This window comes from Orbicella franksi, chromosome 12 (assembly GCF_964199315.1).
Source record: "Orbicella franksi chromosome 12, jaOrbFran1.1, whole genome shotgun sequence".
NCBI classification, from domain to species: domain Eukaryota; kingdom Metazoa; phylum Cnidaria; class Anthozoa; order Scleractinia; family Merulinidae; genus Orbicella; species Orbicella franksi.
The window spans coordinates 12,516,011-12,538,396 of record NC_138156.1 but is presented as its reverse complement, the minus strand read 5'-3'; the positions used below and the strand labels follow the sequence as shown (position 1 = coordinate 12,538,396).

The window sequence follows — 22,386 nt, the reverse complement described above, 5'->3', positions numbered from 1 at the left end:
CATCACCATACACCAAGATCCTATGTAGTGCAAGCTGAAGACGGCAGAAAGTATTGTCGCAACCGGCAACATCTAAGAGTTTGCCCAGCTCCAGGACATGGTAGTTTGAATGCAGAATTGTCTTCTGGACCAAACTGTAATCCAGGACAAGGAGCCGCCAAGGGATGAACCTGACCGACCTACAGCTCCCACTGTGTTACAGGTATGCCGTCCTTAGAACAACACCCAGAGCCAGCAAAGGAGAACAGTGCAGGTCCAATTGTCACTCGAAGCAGCAGACAAGTAGTGAAACCTGACCGGCTTGACCTATAGACCAATCTGAGATTGCAAAGACTGTTTTCAGTTGTTGAGTTATTTTGCTTTAAACCAGGAACAGTGACATTTATTTTAAGCCAAAATATTGTTTTATTTTATTTTATTTTATTTTATTCTTCAAGTTTTATGTTTCGGAAGGGAAGGATGTGACATCAATTGCATCAATTGACATCAACTGAGTTAGACTCTCCCCTCCCTAGCTAGCCATTATGTGTTGATATATCACGTGACGAAGCACAAGGAATAATTACATTTCCCTTGTCAGCCATCTTGACTGTGTCTTTACATTACAGTATTCTCTTCAGATCTGTTGTTTTGTTTTGTTAGCAAAATATTGTTCCATTTTTAACTCTTCCTTTGTAATGAACCTGATTAAACACATCTCTTCACATCTCTTGATAACCAAACCTCCAGATAAGCAAGAGACCAGAAAACTGAACTTACGTACAAGTTACTCTTCAAAGGTTCAACTTTTTAAAGTGCTAAATACCAGTACTTGACCAATATGAAAAAAAGTGGTAAATATAAACATTTTATGACAAATATTATCTTTGGCTAAATTTACATTGAGGTCCTTTAAGGGGGGTCATGCATGCATAAATGTATGTCCCCTATTTGAATTTCAAAATCATTTCATGGCGAAATGTTTGGAAGGTCCATACATCACTGTAGGAATTTCAACACAAGTCAAGTCATCATTCATCATTTCAACAGCCTCAAAATTACTGAACAATATCATGTTGCATGTCAGAATTCTGATGTGTAAATGGGTTGTTGGAGTGTAAATAGGTGCTAGATTAGAGCAATGGGTAAAAAGAAGTAGCTGCAATTTACAGACTCTATCATACCTTGAATCCTCTCCCATATCTCCTGGCCTTGCTCCCCTCACCAGCCTTATTTGCATTTTCTATTGCTTGCTTGTAATTTTTCTCCCTTTCCAACAACAGCTCAATATCAGATGAACTTCCTTCGGAAACCTGATAAAGACATTAAAGGTTATTAAACAATTCCAATCATTTTCTGAAAAAAAAAAAAGTACTACACAGATTTCCAAACACTGAGAAAGATTTCTAGAACTGAAGAGATTCAAACATATTTTCATTGCACAACAAAAATGTTTAAATCATTCATTACTAACACAAGGCATGGACCTTTAGTTAGCAATTTTGATGTGATCAACTGCACACGTAAATTATTTAAAAATATATATTTAAATTATAATTTTTATGTGTAACAATTATCATGATTTATTTTCAGCAGTAAAAATCAACACTGCAGCAGCACTTTATATAATAAAAGGAACTACTTTTAAGATAATAACTAATTTAACTTTTTACTGACAAGAAAAGAAAAACAATTTGTTAATTTGACCTGTTGGTTACTGCTTGTTGCTGACGCAGAAGGAAGTAAGACTGGTGTCGGATCTCGACGTTCTGCGCCATCTTCTCCTGGAGCAATACATTGAAGTTCAGCCTACAAGATAAATTCTAATATCATTACATGTACTTTGGGTATATCAGTCCTGTAGACAGATGGATACAGGCAAATTTTGGAGGCAACCAGCAAAATAGGGATGCAGACTGTCCAGCAGTTTACAGCCTCTGTACTGTCTTGATACTCTGCCTAGAGGTATTTAAAATTCAGTGCAGATTAAAAGTAATAGACTGTTTTTGATTAAAATACAGCTTGGCAGTGAGTCCCAGAGGACACAAACAAACAAAATTGAATGAGCATGTTTATTCATTTCTCTTGTTTGCGCCTCTAGGCCTTGCTATAAAGCTGAATTTTAATATATCAAAAGTACTGTAGCCTGTTGTAAGGTGTTGTAAAGTGTGCAGATATTAAACAACCAGAAGATCTGTTAGATCTTATAACCGCGCTTTAAAAATGAAACAGTTCTCTTAGCACTACCGTCAGAACGCAGTGCACATTCCAAAGCAGTCATTGATGATTCTTTTCTTACTGTAGACATCACATCACTTGATCAACACAAACTGTATTATTGCACCATCAGTGGTAGCCGTTGACAAATCTCCGATGACGTAATGGTCTTAACCTAGAACTTTCTTCGGGATATGTATGGGCATGAACGATGTGAACGACACAATGATAACACTGTTAACAACAGCTTTCTTTCTTAAAAGTCATGATTAAATTTAATTGGTGTTTTCCACGAGTAAAGGGCTAGCAAAGTAGTCACACAAGTCATATAAAAAAAAACCCTATCCCGACCGATGTATCGATTTTGGTCACTCCAGTGACCACAGATTGAAAACGTGACAGAAAATTGGCATTACTTTTGATTCTCACCAAATTTGTCATATCCCCCTCTCGGGAGAATTTTGTTAAGTTAGCTAATTTAGTATGCAAGCCACCGTAATGGCGGTCGCCGCGGCGAAATGTTTATTTGCTCAAAATTGGGGCAAAATCTTTCGGAGATGGAAATCAGGACATTTGTAAGGATACAGAAAGTAATTTGGGACCAGTTGCTGGCTTCTAAGGCTGAATTTATCCAGAAGTAAGCTGTATGAAAGCCATGCGATGAAATATTATCGGTTTGTTCTGCTGTCTTGTTCTGTTTTTTCTCTTGGTCTTATTTGTAGCCCGCCAAGGCCAGTCTTTCGTCTAAATCAGTTGAAAAAAGTTCGAAAAAGATGTTCCCATTCAAGTTTAAGCTCTCAGGCGATAATTCTGGAGATTTTTGGCCGAAACGTTCGGCTTTGTTATGTTCGTGTTTTTCGGTTGCTATGGGCGACTGTGGCTTCCTTTGTTAGGTCAAGTCTGGGGAGTGAGGTCACAAAAAAATTCTAATTAATTCTGGTTTTGTTCAATTTCGCTGAAATTTTAACACGATAAAGCTGGATTGTTAACGAATAGATTTACCGCCTGCTGATGTGTGGTAGCTATTAACGCTGAAGTGTTATATCGCTTCGAAGTCAGGGTTTTGAAGAGATTTTTTTGCAACGTGTGGGTTCGGCGTGATTTTGTAATCGGAGGTTGTTGTTGACCCTGAAGGAAAAAATATCCGGAAAAGGTCATTTCATCGACGATTCAAAGGAATATAAATATGTATATGTTCCGAGCTAAATTTCTGGTGAAAAAATATAATTTTTGACGAACGCTGAGTTTTTAATTTTCTTCCCACGAAAGTCAGTATCGGAGATGAGATTTATTAATGTTTCAACAGCTTTTGGTGAGTAAACATCACAGGTTGCGTGACTCAAAATTTGGCCGAGTGGAAGCTTGGGTCTGGTCGCAGACAAATCTACGAAAAAACCACGGGTAAACCATGAACCGCGCTCGGCCCATGGCCGTGCGGTAATAAATTATTATTGGATGAGGTTTTTGTGATAATTATCCACAATAATCAAGGTTAAGGCAGGGTTTATCAGCCAAAGCCGAAGGCTGAGGCTGATAACCCTCAGCGAGACCTTGATTATTATAGATATCAGAAAAACCAAATCTGATAATTGTTTTATTATATATTGAACGAAAAAAAAAAATTGTCATGACAGTCATGTTTTTTCACTGACGGCAAACAACACAAAGTGCCAACTTGACATGATTACTCTTAGAAATCATGCACTGCAGTCATACATGACATGGGTACCCATGACCTTGAGTGTCCTTGACATGATTATTGTATAATCTGCAGCTAGATGATATCACAAGCGCTGATTTCGAAAATTCACTGTACACTTTCGGCCAATCAGAAAAGAGATAGTGAGTTCAAAGTATAATAATCATAATATCACAACCATAAATCTATGTAAATATCACAACTTCTGAATTCTAATCCAGACTGTGCTTAAATAACACTCCACAGACAACGAGTCAGGTTTGTCACAAAGTTTTGAAATACAGCTATTATGGCTTTACTGTTAGAGTAGGCCACTCAGATGAATAGCCAGGCAAGTACCTGTCCATAATCATGAAAATAATAGATGAGGAGTTAGTGTTTTTTTGTTAGTAGCAGACTACTTTTGGCAACTCTAAAAACTTACATAGACACAGGTCTGTACAATGTACATGAACACAAGCACAACTGTACATTTTTCATTTCCATACATACACTGTACTTTGTCAAAGTATGGTTTAAGAAGACCTTGGCAGTGATACATTTGTTTTTCTAAAGTAAAACCAGGAAATTTAACTTGTTATGTTTTGTAAGAACCTTACCAACAACTGAGGGTCATTTTCATCAAAGTTGTCATCATCATCATCATCATCATCATCATCATCAACATCCATATCTTCATCATCCATCAGATTAGCAGATCGTCCTCCTGGCTCTAAACAATATAAAGGTTTTTTAGACTAATAAAGACTTCATTCGACCAGTGTTTTTATAACATGTTTGGCTAACCACCTACAAGCAAACAATCAAAAGGAATTGAATTCCTACATGTGGAAGATGTATTTCAAGTTTTGAATGATGTGAAAGTACAAATGTTTCAACAAAATAAGATTGTTGTCAGTATTTTGAATATTACAACAGCAGCACACCCCAATAACAGCTATGAATTTAGACTATAGAAAAGTTATGCTACAACAAAACTGTCATAAAGTAACATTGTTTCCTTAGAAATATGTCTCATTAAAAATCCCAGGTTGAATCATAAGAACACTTACTTTTTTTCTTTACTTTAGACCGTGATTCCCCCTGTAGCGCAGCCAACTCTGCCTCAAGACTTTCATCATCATCATCGTCATCATCATCATCAGCACCTCCTATGCCTCCAATCCCTAAGTCAGCCATTTCTTCTGGACTGATATCAAGACCAAGCTGTAGAAACAAAAAAACATAATAACATCTAAAAATTCAAGCAAGATCAGTGCAAGGAGCTGTCAGAAATGGCACATCTTTAGAAATTTACCCTGAATTTTTTCAGGTTGGTTAACTACAATCCATGTCTTGAAACATTTCTCACTTGCCTCCATCCCTGGTTTTGTCAGTTACCCATTATTTCTTCGCTGTTTTTATTTGAAAAGCTATTATTTTATTTGCAGGTAATTTAAACATTGGGATGGTGACATAACCCTGTTAGACAGATGATTTTTGGTAGAGGTACTCAAATTTCTCAGGGCCATGTGCATATTTTCTCCTTCTTTAAAAATATGTGCACAGTCGAGTAGAATCGAGAACAATAGTGGCAGGGTACTCTGCTGTTGCTCCTTTCCCAGCATAGCTAATACAGATAGGCCCAGATAATGAGAACATTTGGGACCAGAAACAATAGCCCCCTCCTTCCCCCTTCATCCAATCACCTGCAATATAGCTGACATAAGACTTTCAATTAATACTGGTAACAATTTAAGACCACTTATATGTTTCCTCTTTTGAAACAACAGAAATAGGGAAATTTTGAGTTAGTGTTTCTACAAGTAGCTTAAATAAATGCGAAACACTGTTAAAGCAATGAAGGGTGTTATTTTACAACGTCATATTATAAACTTAAGAAGTTTACGATCTGAGTCATGTCAAAGTTCATCTCCACAGCAGCCCTTCGACTACACTATTGACCGTGAAGACAATCTAGTGAAACGAGCAATGCAATATACAATACCAGATTGGAAAGTTCGTTCTTCTTTTTCCCTTCTTGAGGGTGAGGAGGTTTCTTTTTCCTGCTAAACATTCTGTTAAATGTACTAAAATTTTGCAAGTCAGGAGGAGCTCTTCGTCTTTCCGTTCTAGTATTGTCCAGCGGAGTTGATTTTAGAGTACAGTCCCAAAATGCATTGCGGTGGTGGTGAAAAATGGCGATTTTGCTCCGACAAACTGTTAGTACTAAAATTGTCAGAAACTTGTTTGTCTATATATTGTCATCGCGTGGAAGTCGGCTCTCTCTTTAACAGGAAACGAAAATGCCTGTTCTGCTTGAAAGAAGTCGCCCGACCAAAGACCAGCAGAGAGCCGTGCACGCGTACATTCGGCGACAAAGAGAAAAGGGCAAACAGGCTCTTGCCGAAAGCAAAGCGAAGGAGGAGGAAGAAAAACAGCGAAAGAAAGAAGAAGAGAAAAAGAAAGAAACAGTGGAAGATGTAAAAAAGGAAATTGCTGAATTAGAGTCGAAGTTGGAACAACTGAAGGAGAAGAAACACGAGCTTTTTTCGCAATTCAAGCGAGCTTTAAATTATGAAAATGAAATGAAGAAACAGCAAGAAAATCAAGCTTCATTGAAGGCATCTACTTGTATAACTTTAGCAGGCAGTTCTAGAGGCGTTCAGGGTTCGGCTACAGGGCAGGCTGCGTTGACACCCACAGCACACCCACAATCTTCCCTTGGGGATGCTGCTCCAAGTTCAGGTGTGATAACATGCACTAGCAATGTTTTAAATTACGGTAAATTATCAAAACCGTCAATGCCTTCTGCGCGCAACCTATCTGACATGGATGTTTGGTAATTGAATCCAATCTAACTCAGTCTACTGATTGAATATGATTGCATTCGATTGCAGCAACTTTTGGCCACCTACATGTAGTCAATACTTTTTGAAGAGTGTCTTTTGGAATGAATAATAATTATCTACCCTCACCCATGCAGTGCTCAAATTTTCATGGACCTAAAACAGCTATGAATGTCATATTCATTCCTCTGTTGGCAGAAGAAAAATGGTGACTGGTACATCTACCCATAATTCTTAGGACACAAAAACTTTAACAGTGCTCATAAAAATGTGCAGAAAAGTTCTCAAACCTTCAAACCTAACATACACAATTTTGTTAGCGCAGGGACAAATACTGCAAGAATGTGGCTCTCTTTGTACTCTGTGGGGTGTGTAAGGTTCGCACGGTATAATTTGCGGTAAAATGTACAGCCACCATCTTTTTTCCCATGGATAATTTCCTGCATGTAATACTCTCTATGTTGCTCAAAGAGACTATATCAGGGGAGATTCAGAGAGTGGTGTTGATGTGATGAGTTAATTCATACAGTAGATAACTTGTACATACACGTAACATGATCACACAATATGCCTTGAATTCAGGTGTGATCAGAAGACAAGGAAGTCCTCCACATCCTCTCTCAGGTTTTATTCAGGCACAAATCCATTCTCAACAAATGCAGAGTCTTCAAGTTGCACATGCTCCTTACCCACCACAGACAACTCAGATGCCAGTCCAAGCTGCAGTCCAAGAGAGATTTCCTGTATTTCAACATGGCCAAGTGCAGGCACCCGTTATTGCAGGCAATCAGGTACATATCAAAATATAACAACTACAAGCGGACCTTCCTCTGCAGACACCCACGTAATAAGGACACCCACTTGTAACAGACAGTTTTCTTTGTCTCTTAAATTAGCCTGCTTTATGCAGACACCCAGATAATGCAGACACTTCTGCATGTCCCTTTGATGTCCATGTTAACATGACAGGCAAGTTCACTTAATGTTTATAAAACATAGTAGATTTTGGTTGTTTCAAATAATTGGACATTGCATTTAGAACACCTCTTTTTCCTGGAGTTGAACTTAATGCCTAGGAAAGAGCAGTAATCCACCCAAAATGTCACCAAACAATTGAATTTATGTAATGTTAAAGATACACTGAATATTCATTGCAAAAATAGAAGGAAGCCAAGGAGTGAGTGACAACTGGCAACAAATTGAATGTAATATCTAGAACACTTATACATGTAACTTTGTCACAGCCTGAAAGTCATTTTCAAGAAAAGCATCATGCCCCTCGTCAACTCACCCCTACTGGTACAGGTTCAGAATCACAGCCTCAGTTTAACAGACAACTGCTTCAGCAAGGTGGACCGTCCCAGCAGGTAAATACATCCTATTATCAGCATAATGAAACACATTATCTGGCTACATTTCAACTACATTACACAGTTGTATAAAACAGGCACCTGAAATGGAAGGAGCCGATGAGCAAAGCGAAATCACAGGTTTCCCAAGCTCCTTGGGTAGTTAGGAGCCGTGAACATTATTATATGACATTGCATAACAGTGTAAGAGGAAATATACCTTCATCCACCCTGAGCGTGAGAAGTTTGAACCTTAGGCCAGGTCGCTAAGTTTTTTAATAACACCTCATTTGACTGCATGCAGCGAGAGCTTTTCCAGGAATTGGCACCCTTTTATTCCATATCAGTGTTGGTGAACCTCGGATACAAAACAGGAATGTGAAGGAAAACTATCATACGTGATGTATGTGGAACTTTGAGGCAATCGGGGCATATAGAGAGGAAACCATTGAAACTGAAACTCCCTGAAATCGCATTGAAATGGTCTCATAACGGCATGGAGACAAAAGTAACACACAGAAGAGTCAAAGTAAGTCGTTTATATTCAATTTCTTTTCCATATTTTGAACTGTCACATACGATCGTTACATTCCCATACAAACCCTTATGTTTATGCTGTTACACAATGCCATATAATGTTGATGGCTCCCAACTACCCAAGGAGCTTGGGATACCTGTGGTGAAATTAGAAACCATAAACAAGACACTGATGATAACCTAGCTGTTGCCTTGTATTAACAAAGTTTTTGATGGGTTTGAGTCATATTTTTTCTCTTCAACAACTTTCATTTGACCAATTTAAATCCAAGAATTATCAAGCTATAAATTTAAAGAGGTTAAAATTGTTTCTATCCAATGTTTCACTGACTTGCCATGAGATGGAGGTTTGCAAATTTTCTCATTACTGCAAACTGGCAACCATTCTGATCGTTTGCATTGTCTGCTAAGGTGTGTTTGGGACTTGTTCTTTTTTCACGCAAGCAAATTGTTGATTACCAGCAAGCTCTACAGTTACAGTATAAAAATCATGATTAATTTTTTTTAGGAAAATCAGCAGGCTCTAGGTCACCAGTTACAGCAACCACAGCAGCACCAGCACCAGCAGCAGTTTCCTTACCATGTACAGCCACAACTACAGCAGCAACAGCCAGGTTATCAACAGTATGCACAACAAAGTAATCAGAAGCAAGCTTTTCAGCCTCCCCCACGCCCACAAACACAGCAGCAACCAAGCTCAGCACAGCACAACCAAGGACCCCAGCATGGATACCCAGCACAACATGTCCAGGACCAACCACACCTCCAGCCTTATCCAGTTCACGCCTCTAGTATGCATCAGATGCAGTCTCAGCAGTCCTATCAGGTGCATTCTCAGCAACAGGGATACCAAGCAAAGCAGCAGCCTGTGGCTTACCAAGCTCAGCAAGCACCACCAAGTGGCCAGCATGGATACCATCCACAGCAACAACAACAGCAGCAGCAGCAGCAGGCAGGGCAGTACCCTTCAGCACATGGACACCAAGGACAGCAGCCTGACCAAATTCCACACAGGCAGCAAACAATGACAACACAGCAGTTTCACCAGCAGCAGGGAAACCAGAGCCAAAGCCGGCAAGTGCCATATGATGCAGGACATCAGTCCCAGCAGATGCTGCCACCACCACAACAGCAGCAGCAGCAACAGCAACAGCACCAGAAGCCTGAACAGAGGCAAAGTGCTGGACTTGGATATTCTCAACACTACACGGTAATTACTTTTCTCAAGCTGTGCATAATTTACTAGTGGGATGAGGTCAAGAATAAAGCAAGCTGCAAAACTCAACAAAAATACATGTTTTTGTATAAACAGGAAAGGAAAACTGTCTTTGGAAAGATGTTCCCTTGACTCTGAAGATGACTTATGCTGAGGTTGTCAAAGCAGGAGTCACCAACAACTGTTCTTTTCAGAACTACATCGTACCCTCACCTGGACGATCCAACTATGTGAAAAATTGTATTTGCACAAAATTGAGGTTACAGGTTATAATTCCCTCAATACATTATTTTTTTTTAAATTTCCTGCCAGACAAACTCATAATGTGTGTCAAAATAATGTGAGGAATCCACATGTACATGGATATGAGCTAGAAATCAAGCACACACTTTGTGTCTTAGTGGTGAAAATTTGTAAACGAGTCAATGTGTTATTTTGACCTGCTTTGACACCTGGCACTTGACGGATTATTCAAAATGTTCTCCATTCGTCATTTGTTGCTGCCAACTGTTTGCTTGGAAGTAAGTTTGTATTATTACATGTACATGTACATGTATGTTGAGCATTAATGTGGAAAGAACACAATTAACACTTTTCATCATCTCTTGTTTTACAACACAGTCTGTTAATTCCACAGCATGACTATCAACAACACCATGCCCAGGGACCCCAGTCAGTAAAGAGAGCCAGCCACAAGTTTAGTCCTTATCCTCCTTACTCTGGGTCAAAGAGTCACCATCAGGGAAGTGCTGGGAAGAAATATGCTGCAAAGTACCCAAGCTCCCTGGAAGGATCCTCATCGTCAGGCTCATACACAGGCATGTTCAAATCTAGTAAACATTGCAAATAGGACTGTTTAATCTAGGTGCAATTGTTTTTTTGTGTTTTTTTTTTCAAGAATTTGTTGCGGTTCTTTAAACTTGCAGCAGATTGGTCAGCTGAGTTTAGTTATCCAACACAATGGCCTTGACTCTTCACTATCACCTGCCACTTTACTGCAAATTCAGACAAGTTTATGAAACAAGTGGAGGTTTTAGGGCAGTAATAGTGATCACAGATGTGGTATTGTTGTCAGCTGGTGAAAAATGAAATGAAACTGACAATGGTGAGGGTACATGAACAATGAGATCACTAGAGACATGATTATAGTTACATGCAGAAAGAATCCTCTGACACATGCTGACCCAAATTATGGCTGAATCCTAAACATGATACTACACTGTATGTTGTAGATCAAGGTATGCTGTTGTTCTGTACTTGTGCTTGCTATGACCAAACATCTGCTCATGTTCTGGGATCTATTGGATCTATCTGGAGTCCACAAATAAAATATCCAATAGTTGAACAACAAGCAGTTTAATGGCAGTCAGTATATTCCTTATGATACTTACTGGGTATGTATGTTTCTACATGTACACTGTATGTTGACAGGGCCATCAGGTGGTTCCTCACACTCAAGGCACCATCAACATCAAGGACGTAGTCACAAGGCTGGAACAGGGTACAGCTCATCCAACCAACAGAAGACTTCTAGGTACTACCCGTGAAAACACACACACTGCTTGCAGCAGAATTCAAGCTGTCTTCGTACTAGTGAGGATCCAAAGATACCATCCAGTTCTTCCAGTGAGGGTTCAACAAACACCATCCAGGTATTGCCAAAGGGAGTTCAACGAACACCATCCAAGAATAACTGTTGAGGATTCCACAAAAGCTGTCCAGGTATTGCCAGTGAAGGTTCCTCGAAAGCCGTCCAAGTATCGCCAGTGAATGTTCAGCAAAAACTGTCCAGGTATCACCAGTGAAGGCTCAACGAAAGCTGTCCAGGTATTACCAATGCGGATTCAACAAAAGCTCTCCGGGTATAATCAGCGAATACTCCACGAAAGGACAGGAGGGGTTAGTGTAGAGAGGGAATTTGCCCTATGCTTGGAGGAAAATGAAATGAAATTTGCTGGATTTTGAAAAATACTCTATGTAAAAACATTGGGAAGAGGAATTAATGAGTGAGACAACGACTTTGGTATGATGAAAAAATAGTTCGACAAGTAGTAATATTATGCTAAAGAAATAGAACGTAAATTCTGTCCGGGAATCTTGATATAAAAATGTAAAAGTCACTTTACTAGAGATGACCGTAATGTGACTTTAACTGAATTTTTATAACGTTGCCAGTGTAGGCTAGTCATCATTAGCTTACATTATTAATAGAGAACGGTGGACAATTAGGCAAGTGATGTTTACCTCCCTAGAAATAGAGCTCTGATAAGTGAAAATACATGTATGTGAAGTTAAGAGATAATGATGGAGCAATATTGTTTTTCCTGATGTGCGCAGTCTTGAATTTTTATCCATTCTTTTTAGGTATATTTTAATTATTCTTATCTCATGACAAGCTCTCGATTATCTTTTCTCTCTAGCCCTATTGATTGTTCCTCTTTATTGCAAAACATCCTGTCAATAAAAACCTTGGAACTATTAAGGATGTTTGCTCCTTTACTGTTGCCACTAACTTCGTTCGTCGAACACTGCAGTTTGCCTGTCGTCATGAAATACTTCAGAACAACTGGAGTTATTTTGTATCTTGTGGTATTTTTCTCTTGTCGTCTGCCATTTTGTTTGCCTTACTTTAAACACTTAGCGGTCTACCGTACCCAAGATTTCTATTAACCAATCAGAAGCCGTGTCTACTGTCCTGATATCCTGCGATATCACCTCCCTGACCTGATTTTGGCCACGATGGCCGGATCGTACCTTTTTTGCACTCTTCGATGGCTCGTTTGATCTCGCCATGGGTAGTTGGGCTTCACTTCTCAAATATGAACCATGGCTAAACAGACTCCCCTGATATGCCGCCGAAGCGTACCAAAAAAAATGCGATTGGGTTTAAGCAGCATTCCAGCAACAAAATCTGAGTTTTCTTTTGGGTCCGAATTTCGAGAAATCCAGGACTTTGAGGGGTTTGTTCAGGTCTGAAGCCCGGGAGGGGAACTCGCACATGAAAAGGACGGGCCGGGTGCGCGTCGGAAATTTTGAAAAGAACCCCTAAGAGATACCAGTTCTAAGACAATACATTATCTCCTGTGATATATATATTTTTTTGGACCTTTAAGGTACCACTAAAGTTCCCGCTGAGGACCTTTTGAGACTTAACATCCTAAGAGGTACCAAAAGCGCATTTTTAATCCCTAAAAGGTACGACGAGTACCCCCGTCCTTTTTATATGGGAGTCCCCCCCTGGGGTCTGGGGTCCTAGTTTTCCTATACACCACATGATTTTCAGGCTCGCACCACTCTTAGTGAAAAGCACGATATTCTAAGAGAGCTTGAGAGGGCCATAACAAATGGATCATCAGAAGTGCTTGTACCCGCCAATAAAACGCAAGCGAGCGTTTCTGATCCAAATCATATTCTCTTGTTCTTGTCCAAAGAATTTCTGGAAAATCCGAAAACTGTTATTATTTTTTTCCGAAATGCGAGCCATTCAACCGTCGTAAGCGCCCACCTATCAAAATTTGGCAGGTCCAGACCCTGGGAACGAGGTTGGGTGATCGGTGACGTCACTTGTTGTGGCAGCCCGCGTTAAATTTTCCCGCCAATTTCCACATTGAACAGTTTTTCTTATACAAGGAAAACAAGGACTAGTTTTTGTTGCGAAATTTTCTGGTCGCGACTGACATTTCTCAGTAAGATCGCTTACTTCGTCTTTTTTCGACACGTTTTGTCGCGTTTTCTCTCTGGCAAACAACCTATTAAGATTCTACATTTATTTTATGGGTTAGATGATGGAGTTTGATAGATGTAAGCTTGAAAACTTCTCGGCCTGAAAGTAAGGCTTGAGATATTCGGATGAGCTGAAGTTATTTCTTTACCGTTTGACAATTTAGTTAAAGACGCTAGAAAACTAACGTTTTGAAAGGTGGGTGCAACCGTATTTTTTGTTACCTTTCTTTGCGCTACTCGTATTGGAATATACTCGTGAAAGCTAGCTTAAGCTTTTTCTTTGCTAGGTCCGTCAGTCTGTAAACAAGCGTTATAAAAACGTTTCCATCGAGGAAGCCAAGCTCAGCTTGGATTGTTTTTAAACTTGAGCTGAAGTTAGCCCCTAAACCGACTTAATATTTCGTTTTCTTGATTTGCAGTATCAGGCAGGGAGCGAAGATTCTTGGAAAATACAGCATACGTAACATTTGATATGGATGAAGCATCGCAGAATTCATTTTATGAAGGTATACAAGGGCCTTGTATGGCTCTTTGCTGTTCTGTTTTTCAGTTCTATTTTTTACCTATAACCTTTCTGTTTTGTGGTTTTTCCAACACTTTTGTACACTATATAAACTCATCGATTTTTTTTCTCCTTAAAAAGGGTTTACTCAAGTCTTCTTTCCTTATAATACAAGAACAAAATTCTACGACTAGTAAATATTTCGGCTCATAAATGTTCCGACTCTTCAAAATGCATGGGTTATATTAAGCTTTCAATATCTAAAGTAGTTTCAGTAATGTCAGCTGATTTTGCGTCACAGTATCCCTTTTTAACTTTTCTCAATGCAAAATTTTTGCATTGAAGCTTACACAACGTATTAGCCCTTACGTCTACTTCAGACGGATAGAACTTGTTTGTGGTCGATCTAAATTCAGTCGGACGAACTCAGTTGAGTCGAACGTTGAACTTGTCTTGCTTTAGCTCCGACTTCTCGTGTGAAGTTCGACGTTTAACCCGGGCCTTAGTTATTAAACCGTCTGGCTAATCCTAATCTCCCCTCTAGACGCGAAAGTTTGGCCAATCTTGAACAGGAATTATCTTAGCACCATGTGAAAACGTGATTGATCATCGCAGTTATACACACAACTAAGCAGTTGTGAGTTCGTAATATACTCGTAGATGGTGAAGAATACAAGTGAATATATGAAGGAGAAAGATATGAAACATGATTGATCATCGCAGTTACACACACAACAAGCAGTTGTGAAATTAACGGGATTCGAAGCCATGACCTCAGCAGAGGTCTCGCAGAGGTCATGGGTTCGAATCCCGTTCAAGCCTGAATTTTTTTCAGGCTTTAATCAGTCATGTTTTCATATCTCAGTTCAAAGACACGATCTCTTATATATTCACTAGTATTTAGCACAATGTCTTAATATAATTTCAATAAATCTTACCAGATGACCTGCCAGTGAGCGGTACAATATCCGAGGTTAGAAGCCACCTGAAGGACGAAGGGCTCTTCATATTCAAAAGCACTTGTCAGCAGTTAACAGAAGAGACAGCAGAACCAATCAGAAATGAGCAGCGGGGGAAAGATATCCCTGATTTTACAGTGTCCGTTTGTGATGATCAAAAATGCCAATTAGAGATGCAACAAAATATCGACCACACAACATCAGTGTCAAATTCCTTGCCCCGAGAACACCGAACAGTTCCATCCATAGAAATGTGTGATGAAAGACCTTCGATGGCTGATAACTTCAGGAATCTCAAGATCATTTCAAAGGAATACAAGTATTTCGCTGAGTGTACAACTCTTCCTTCGCCACTTGATAAAAGCGTGCACGATAGCTACAAGTCCAGTAAAGATGACAAAGGAAAACTCGAGGCTTCGCAACATGAGTCATACCTTGATTGGAATGCCCCAAGCCACTTTAAATTGATGAACAACGGTAAGTGTGCGTAGGTTATTTAAACGAGTTGAATCGACGAGGATCGCAGGGTCATACACTTCAAAGGTAGACTTAAAAAGGTTCCAAAATAGGAGGTATTAGGTCTTAAGCTAGCTCAAAACAGTTTCCAGGACTTTCCAAGACTTAAATTTTGATGGACTATTATGACCACTCTTAAATTGCGAAAATTTTTGGTTGCTCTAAACCCCATGTACAGAATGTTTTTAAACTGTGACAGAAGTCCACTCTTATCCTGGGTTTCACCGAACCGTTTTTGAATAATATTCACTTAAAGCTAAAATTAATGGTGTTTTAAGCAGTTTATACTGTTCCTATGGTAACCTATTTTGTCACGAAAATGATGACAACGTGTTCATTAATAACTGGGCAGTTTTTTGATACCATGATTGTAGCATCAACTGGTTAAGAGTGGTTATAATAGCCCATCAAAATTCCAAGTCTTGAAAAGTGCTGGAAATCATATTGAGCCAGCTTAAGTTTATATAATCCGGTCTCACAAATGGCTAAATTGCTAACACTGGGAGGAGTAAGCAGTGGTGTTAATTGATAAATGAATGAACCAATGAACGAACGAACTAACGAACAAACGGATGGACGGACGAACGAATTTAAGCAGAGAGTGGACCAGTGTGATCCATATTAGAGCGATCTATCTGATGCGTCTTTCTGTACATAGTGTTCTGTAGTATCATTTATTATTTTTTTTATCAAGCATCTGAGCGGGCCGGATTCCTAAATCCTCGAACTTGATTGGCTAATCATGCGCACGTGACCGGTCCAGCTTTTTACGATACGGCCCACGGGCCGGATTTTTTCTTCGCTGCCTAAATTTCGCTTCTAAAAGTTAGCGATAATCGTCAATCTTTTGCCTTTTTTACACGTCCATCGACGATTAGTCAACGCAAGTTTATCTCTGTTCACTTTAGAATGGCAAGGAAAGTCACTGTAAGTAAATTCAATTAAGTGTTTTGAAGTCGTGAGAGTTTGCTTGGTTGTTTGTGTAGTTTGGCGCTGTAATGGCGCGTAATCCTGTGTTTCTCTCGCCGTAAAATTTGAGTCAATTTCAGTCGAGTTTACCTCTCTGATCGTTGCTGTATTTAGGAGAATTTCTGTGGAATACACTCAACGAATTTCCCCGCTTTCTGCTATTCAATTTACGGTAGAAAAGTCTGATTTCAAGTGATTTTGAAAGCAACGACTTACAGAAATTGTTTTTGTAGTAAAACTTTAAACTTCGCACGAAATTTCACACCGCAAAAACAATTTTGGAGAACTTAACTGGTGAAATAAATGCAACTAACACAAAGTAGTTCGAAAAAAATCTGTTTTTTAATACATCTATCTTTGTCTACTATCTGAGTTACTCGCTCGTTGCCGAGATTTTTTACAAATCATTAGTAAACGGCGCGCAAGCCGATTCAATGACAAGTGTTGCATAAACAAACCCATTTGCAATCTGTAAAACCAATTTACTGCAGGAAAAAAAAAAAATAAACATGTTATTTGCCAGCTTACGGTCGGTCCGTATGGTGAAAAACTGTGACTTCGGGCTTGAAAATGCTGCCCTCGGCCTGCGACCTCGGGCAGTATTTTCAAGACCTCGGTCACAGTTTTTCACCATACGGACCTCCCAGCCGGCAAATAACACATATATTTTTCGCGAATTCCCAGGCTGCCCCTGTCGGTGATTCCGAATAACGAGCAAGAAAAAAATACACATAAATCTGATAGCGCTTTAACTTTGAAAATGTATTTTAAAAGTTTGATAATCGATTGTAAATCGATACCCTAATCAGAGAAAAGCATGCTTCAGTGCTTGTCATTTAGAGCGGTTTTCAGAGTGTTGAAAGTAAGTGGTTTTGTATCAACTACGCTACACGATTGTTCAAAAAAACTCGCTCCACTTTTTCAACCAATCAGAAATAAAACCAAAACCAATAGTGACTCGCTCGCACCCGTTTTCCTGCGCTTCGCATGACCTACATGTAATTACTTTGAGCTTTGATTGGTTCACTGAATTTTCTGTGTCCTTTGTGATGGGCTAGAGTGATTACTTTGGTTCTGGTTTTACGACACTCAATTGAAAACCACTCTATCTGCACACTGAGACTGACTCAATTTACGTTTTCTTCATTACCAACAGGTTGGCCAGCTATCGGAGTGAAGTGGTCTGTAACAGAAAATAAGAGTAAGTTTCCTGGATCTGTTGGAAGTGTTTAAATTTTGGCTCGGACAAGATTATTGAGAAACTGAAGAAATTAACATTTACACCCAAGTTCTAAACAATCTTCAAAATGAAAATCGGCAAATCATGCAGTTATTTTATTTGACATTCAGTGGCCCAAATGCCTGGGAACAAACAATAATAATAATGATAACAAAATTCTCAAAGCTGATTAGTTATCAGCCAGCCTTGTCGGAGCCTTTTTTTACTAGATAATTTATGTCATGCTTCGTGTTACTGGACAGCACATGTCATTTGCGCACGCTGTTGTAGGTAACGTACACTTGAATGAATCATTTCTTTCTCCAAGAATCTCGAGAACAATTAAATTACTTTTTCTCACCACAAAGTTAAACCTTTCGCCTTTTCTTTTCTCAAATTTTGTTACAGCTATGATTAATTGGTAACAGGACTTCGTGTCGTCCAATTTGGACTGTAATCATACTCGTGATTAAACAAATCTGACTCCCGATTCGCGGTCGTACGATTCCGTTTACCATTTGTATGTAATATATCAAGCACGTACGAAAGACCGTCTTTGACCACATTTCCAAGCACCGAGAAGAGAGTTGAAAATACGACGCGGAGTATTTTTGACGAACTTTGAGGTGTTTGGAAACGTGGTCAAACACTGTCTTGAGTGTTTGATATATCTTCTCAATCGAAACTAAAACTAAGGAGAAAACGGAGAAATAAAATCGTAAAAATCTATGTTAATTAAGATCAGATATTTAAGCACTGTCACGGTCATGATTTCCTTTGTTTAATTTCATGAATTATTAATGAGTTTTTTTTACTGAGGACTCGACACCTACTTATTACCATTACATAGTCTATGTGCACGCGCGCATTGTTCAAGTTGCTTTTCATTTCGACAGTTACGCCACATCAATCAACCTTGTCTTTGTTTACTATGGTCAAGCAAGCACACTTGCTATCTGAAGAACAACTTGAACAAATAAAAGAGCCAGGATTCAACAAACACTATAAACAGACTTGCAGACCAGCCTTGAAGAGAAGCAACCCCTCACACAAAGCATTTGGCTCACCTGCCGAGAAACTCACTAAAACGACCCTCGATATCGAAATCAAAAATTCCAGTGAATATGGACAGTTCTTTTCCCAAGAGGAGGCCAGTAACGATTGCAAAGACGCTTCTCGCATTTACGCTGACCAGGAAGTACCTGTTCAGAATGAGGAAGTAACCAGCAACTCCACGGGGAAGGCAATGGAAGTTGTAGACGAACAAATTTCTGGCAACCCTGTTTCGAAAGTGAGCTCTTTCGGTGAAAGACCTTCCTTTAATTCCGAAAGCAACAACTTGAACTGGCTAAGTTCGACAGGAGATCACTTTCACATTGAAAATGCACCTTTCTACGAAGAGCCGAAAAAAGGACCGTGTACCAAATCTTTTTGCTCAAAATTTTCCCAAAAACACCATGGACATTTGTTGAGTGTAAATTCCCCGGAGAAGGAAGGTTCGTCTGCATATGGAACAGCTAAAGCTTCCTCAATGAACGGTAAACAGGAAGGTGGTGAAACATGCCTGACTGACCAGCTTGGGAAAAACTCAGAACTCTTAGGGAAACAGCAGATATTGATAATCACAAACGAGGAGGATCCAAGTCATAATGAAGTCCAAGTGATGCTCAGTAAATCGCCTATCACTTATAACATTGCATGCAAGTATCCTCCATTACCTGAGAACACTGGCTTGTGCTCGTCTCTGTGCGCTATAAACGAAAGAGCACTTATAACTGACGTAAGTCTTATTTCAGTACTTATTTATTTATTTATTTGTTTATTTATTTATTTATTCATTGATTTATTGAGTCATTCATTCGTTCGTTCGTTCGTTCGTTCATTCATTGATTCAGCAAATATGATTACAATTTACCTTCGAAGTCTAGCAGTAATAGGCTTTAGAGGTTTAGAAAAACGGATCATTGTACTCGCTTGCTACTCGTGTCTGCCAAGAGAAACACGAGAAATGTTCTCTACTTCAGAACTGTTAAGACTTAAGTAACAGGATACTGCCGTTACTCCAGTGGCCAATTACCAGCTCAAAGCTTTTCAACACGAGATATTTGTCATATTTTCAGTAACAGATGACCATTCAACCATTGCTTGATTGTTTTAGAGCACTGCCAGTTTTATGTCGTTAATTTTCTGCTTTATTTCTTTATTTTCTGCTTTCAAATCAGCCTCTCGATGACGTGGATAGCAGCGCTTTACAGTCAAGGAAAGATTTACTTCAGGCAGAAATATTATTGTACGAATTCGAACGAAAACAGGCGGACGACTGGGTCGACCAGTGTGACGTGTTTCCAACCAATACAGCAACTTCTCAAGACCTTGAGAGTTTTAGTTCAAGTATTCCAGTGAAAAACCTCAATGACAGGCCTCCTCGGCATGCCGAATGCTTTTATAAAGTCCGACTAAGTGAGTATTTAGACAAATCGATAAACGAACAACCAGCCTCTCTAACAGAAAAAAAGGTCCAAACGCGATCAGCAACGTTTGCTTAGCCTCGGTGAGAACTGAAGAGAACCCGTTCAATATTTTTGCAGGTGATTCAAAACCTCGTACTCTTCAAGCTACTCACTCTGAAGCTCCACCGGAAAATTTGCAAACCGAAGGACCTATCAACCAAGGGGAAAAGGAAATAACAACATTTTTTTCTGGCCAGAGAAACGATGATATAAATGAAATAGCTCCTCCAGGTAATGGCTCAGTGATGAACAATGATGTTAAGGAGAACAAGAGACAGTTCAATTATGTCAATCAAGACAACATAAAACTGGGAGAGTCATCAGGTTAGTTTCTGCAAGGGCATTGTCCAGAACCTTCGGCTAAGTTTAAATGTTTAAAGCGCGCGGTGGTTTTCTTCCTATACCCCGATAAAAGCTGGTTCGGGTGTCGTGCTGTTTCCGTTCTCCTTCTTCTGCTAGGACTTAACAGAATGATAGTCCAGTACAAACCAATCAATTCTAAACATCCAAACGTCTAAGGTAGGACAAACAACCTGAGTTTGCTGCGCCCTTGAAGCAACGTATTTCTAATGACTTATTTCTAAGGAGGCCTAATTTGTGAAACAAAGCTTTTTGGTTTGGTGTAATTCTTTTCCATCAGACATGAAAGAAAAAAGGAAATCCACTAACAGTCTTCAGGACAAAAGCGAAAAGCTTCGCACCGAAATTGAGGATAAGATAACTGACCTGGATGGCCCTGAGCTGCTACAGTTTGCTATGATTCTTGTCCAATGCGCCCTGAAAAAATCTCAGGTATGCGATCTTTACAAAAGTTTGCTGGAACTCAGTTTTCTCGCCGAGGAAGCCGCATGAGCGTCTTAAGTGGCTGGGCATACAACATTGACACAGGAAAAGTTCGCATAAAGGCTATAATTATGAAAAATGTCGTAGTAATAGCTGCGAAAAGTAGACCTTGGTTCCACTTTTCAATGACACGTAAACTCAAGAGACCTGTTGATTGAATAAATGCATAGTTAGGAATTATAGAGAAGCTCCCAAAATGCGTTTTACTTAATAAATCTCAAGCAAAGAAATAATGAGGGGAATGGCTCCTCAATGTCATCTCCCTAACATATTAAATCTCGTTTATAGATCGTGCCTAGCTGCAGTGAAACGTTGAAACGTGATGAGGACAACAAATGCATGTCCATGGCAAGTCCCGCGTTCTTGTGGAAAAGCGCATCTTCTTATCACAGCCAGCCAGCATCAAATGAACTAGGTAAGAGCGCTTTTTGCAGGACAACCCACAATGGCGAAAGTAAGTCCTAGATTTTCTCACTTCGCGGTGACTTCTAAAAAAATCTACTTTCATTACCATAGGCAGTCCAGGGCTCGCCACCAACATACCCCGCCTCTCGATAGGAAAACTATAGGAAAGTGACGCGTTCCTGTATAAAGAGTATAGACGAATTGTCAGGGCAACTTGACGAAACACTTGAAGGCTACCTGCAATCGGCTGGCGAGTTGTAGTAAACCACGGTGCTGCGCTACAGAATTGAATGCCTCTTGTAAACCGTCGATTCTCTAATCTCAAGGATTACAATAGCCTTTCTAACCGTGAAATGCAGTAAGCTTTTTGTCAACTGTTCTTGTTTTCCAATCTAAGGGAATAAAGTCGATGAAGATGACGAAAACAGGGACGCTGACGGTAAGGAAGGACCATCACATCTAATCACGCCTTTACCAAAGACCACATGCAATCGACCACTTCGGCTTGGACTATCAAGAAAGCACAGTAACAAACGATTACATCCTTACTTCAAGAAGCACTCCAGTGAAAAACCAGCCTGGTGCCCACATTACCCTGGTCGACAGAAAAGGTGAACAGTGAATGTTCATAGCATGGACAGTTTTGCCTTTTGACCCCTTCGGAGTGCCTTTGTTTCCACTGGATATATTCTAGTCAAAAGTCGTAGGACGCTTTTGCTTCTGATGAATTTGGTTGTTTTTCAATCCGTTCGATTAAAGGACATAGGAGCAACAATGCACAAGGATGTGTTTTGATAGACATAATAAATATATTGTTACGGGAGAAAGTTTGACGCTGTTTCAAATTTGTGCTGCAAGTAATAAATTCATGTCATATAACATCTTCTGCCAGCAAGGTTATTACCAGTAGTCCTC

At 39.5% G+C, this 22,386-nt stretch overlaps 3 protein-coding genes across 3 annotated transcripts in view; 2 read left to right on the top strand and 1 right to left on the bottom strand.

Moving 5' to 3' along the window:
• LOC145463983 (coiled-coil and C2 domain-containing protein 1-like) overlaps positions 1-6,030 on the bottom strand; it is a 32,283-nt gene extending 26,253 nt beyond the window's left edge. Inside the window, exons 1-5 of the mRNA XM_081447782.1 lie at positions 5,883-6,030; positions 4,948-5,101; positions 4,495-4,607; positions 1,687-1,788; positions 1,164-1,292 (exon numbers count right to left, since the gene is read on the bottom strand). Of these exons, the coding sequence (XP_081303908.1) occupies positions 1,164-1,292; positions 1,687-1,788; positions 4,495-4,607; positions 4,948-5,101; positions 5,883-5,951 (567 nt within the window). The 5' untranslated portion in view covers positions 5,952-6,030. The remainder of the gene's footprint in view (positions 1-1,163; positions 1,293-1,686; positions 1,789-4,494; positions 4,608-4,947; positions 5,102-5,882) is intronic.
• A 21-nt stretch (positions 6,031-6,051) lies between these two features.
• Positions 6,052-12,307, top strand: LOC145463959 (uncharacterized). Its single transcript, XM_081447753.1, has 6 exons — positions 6,052-6,622; positions 7,306-7,514; positions 7,968-8,090; positions 9,118-9,819; positions 10,463-10,643; positions 11,257-12,307. The coding sequence occupies exons 1-6, from the start codon at positions 6,181-6,183 to the stop codon at positions 11,370-11,372; spliced, it is 1,773 nt and encodes a 590-aa protein (XP_081303879.1). The 5' UTR covers positions 6,052-6,180; the 3' UTR covers positions 11,373-12,307.
• Positions 12,308-14,984: 2,677 nt separating this feature from the next.
• Positions 14,985-22,361, top strand: LOC145462226 (uncharacterized; the record flags this gene model as incomplete). The annotated part of the gene is made up of 9 exons (XM_081445732.1): positions 14,985-15,486; positions 17,651-17,695; positions 18,610-19,493; positions 19,936-20,173; positions 20,302-20,547; positions 20,683-20,704; positions 20,832-21,015; positions 21,355-21,481; positions 21,869-22,361. Coding segments are annotated over 9 exons (2,466 nt in total), but the record flags the coding sequence as incomplete, so codon positions are not given.
• Positions 22,362-22,386: the final 25 nt, after the last annotated feature.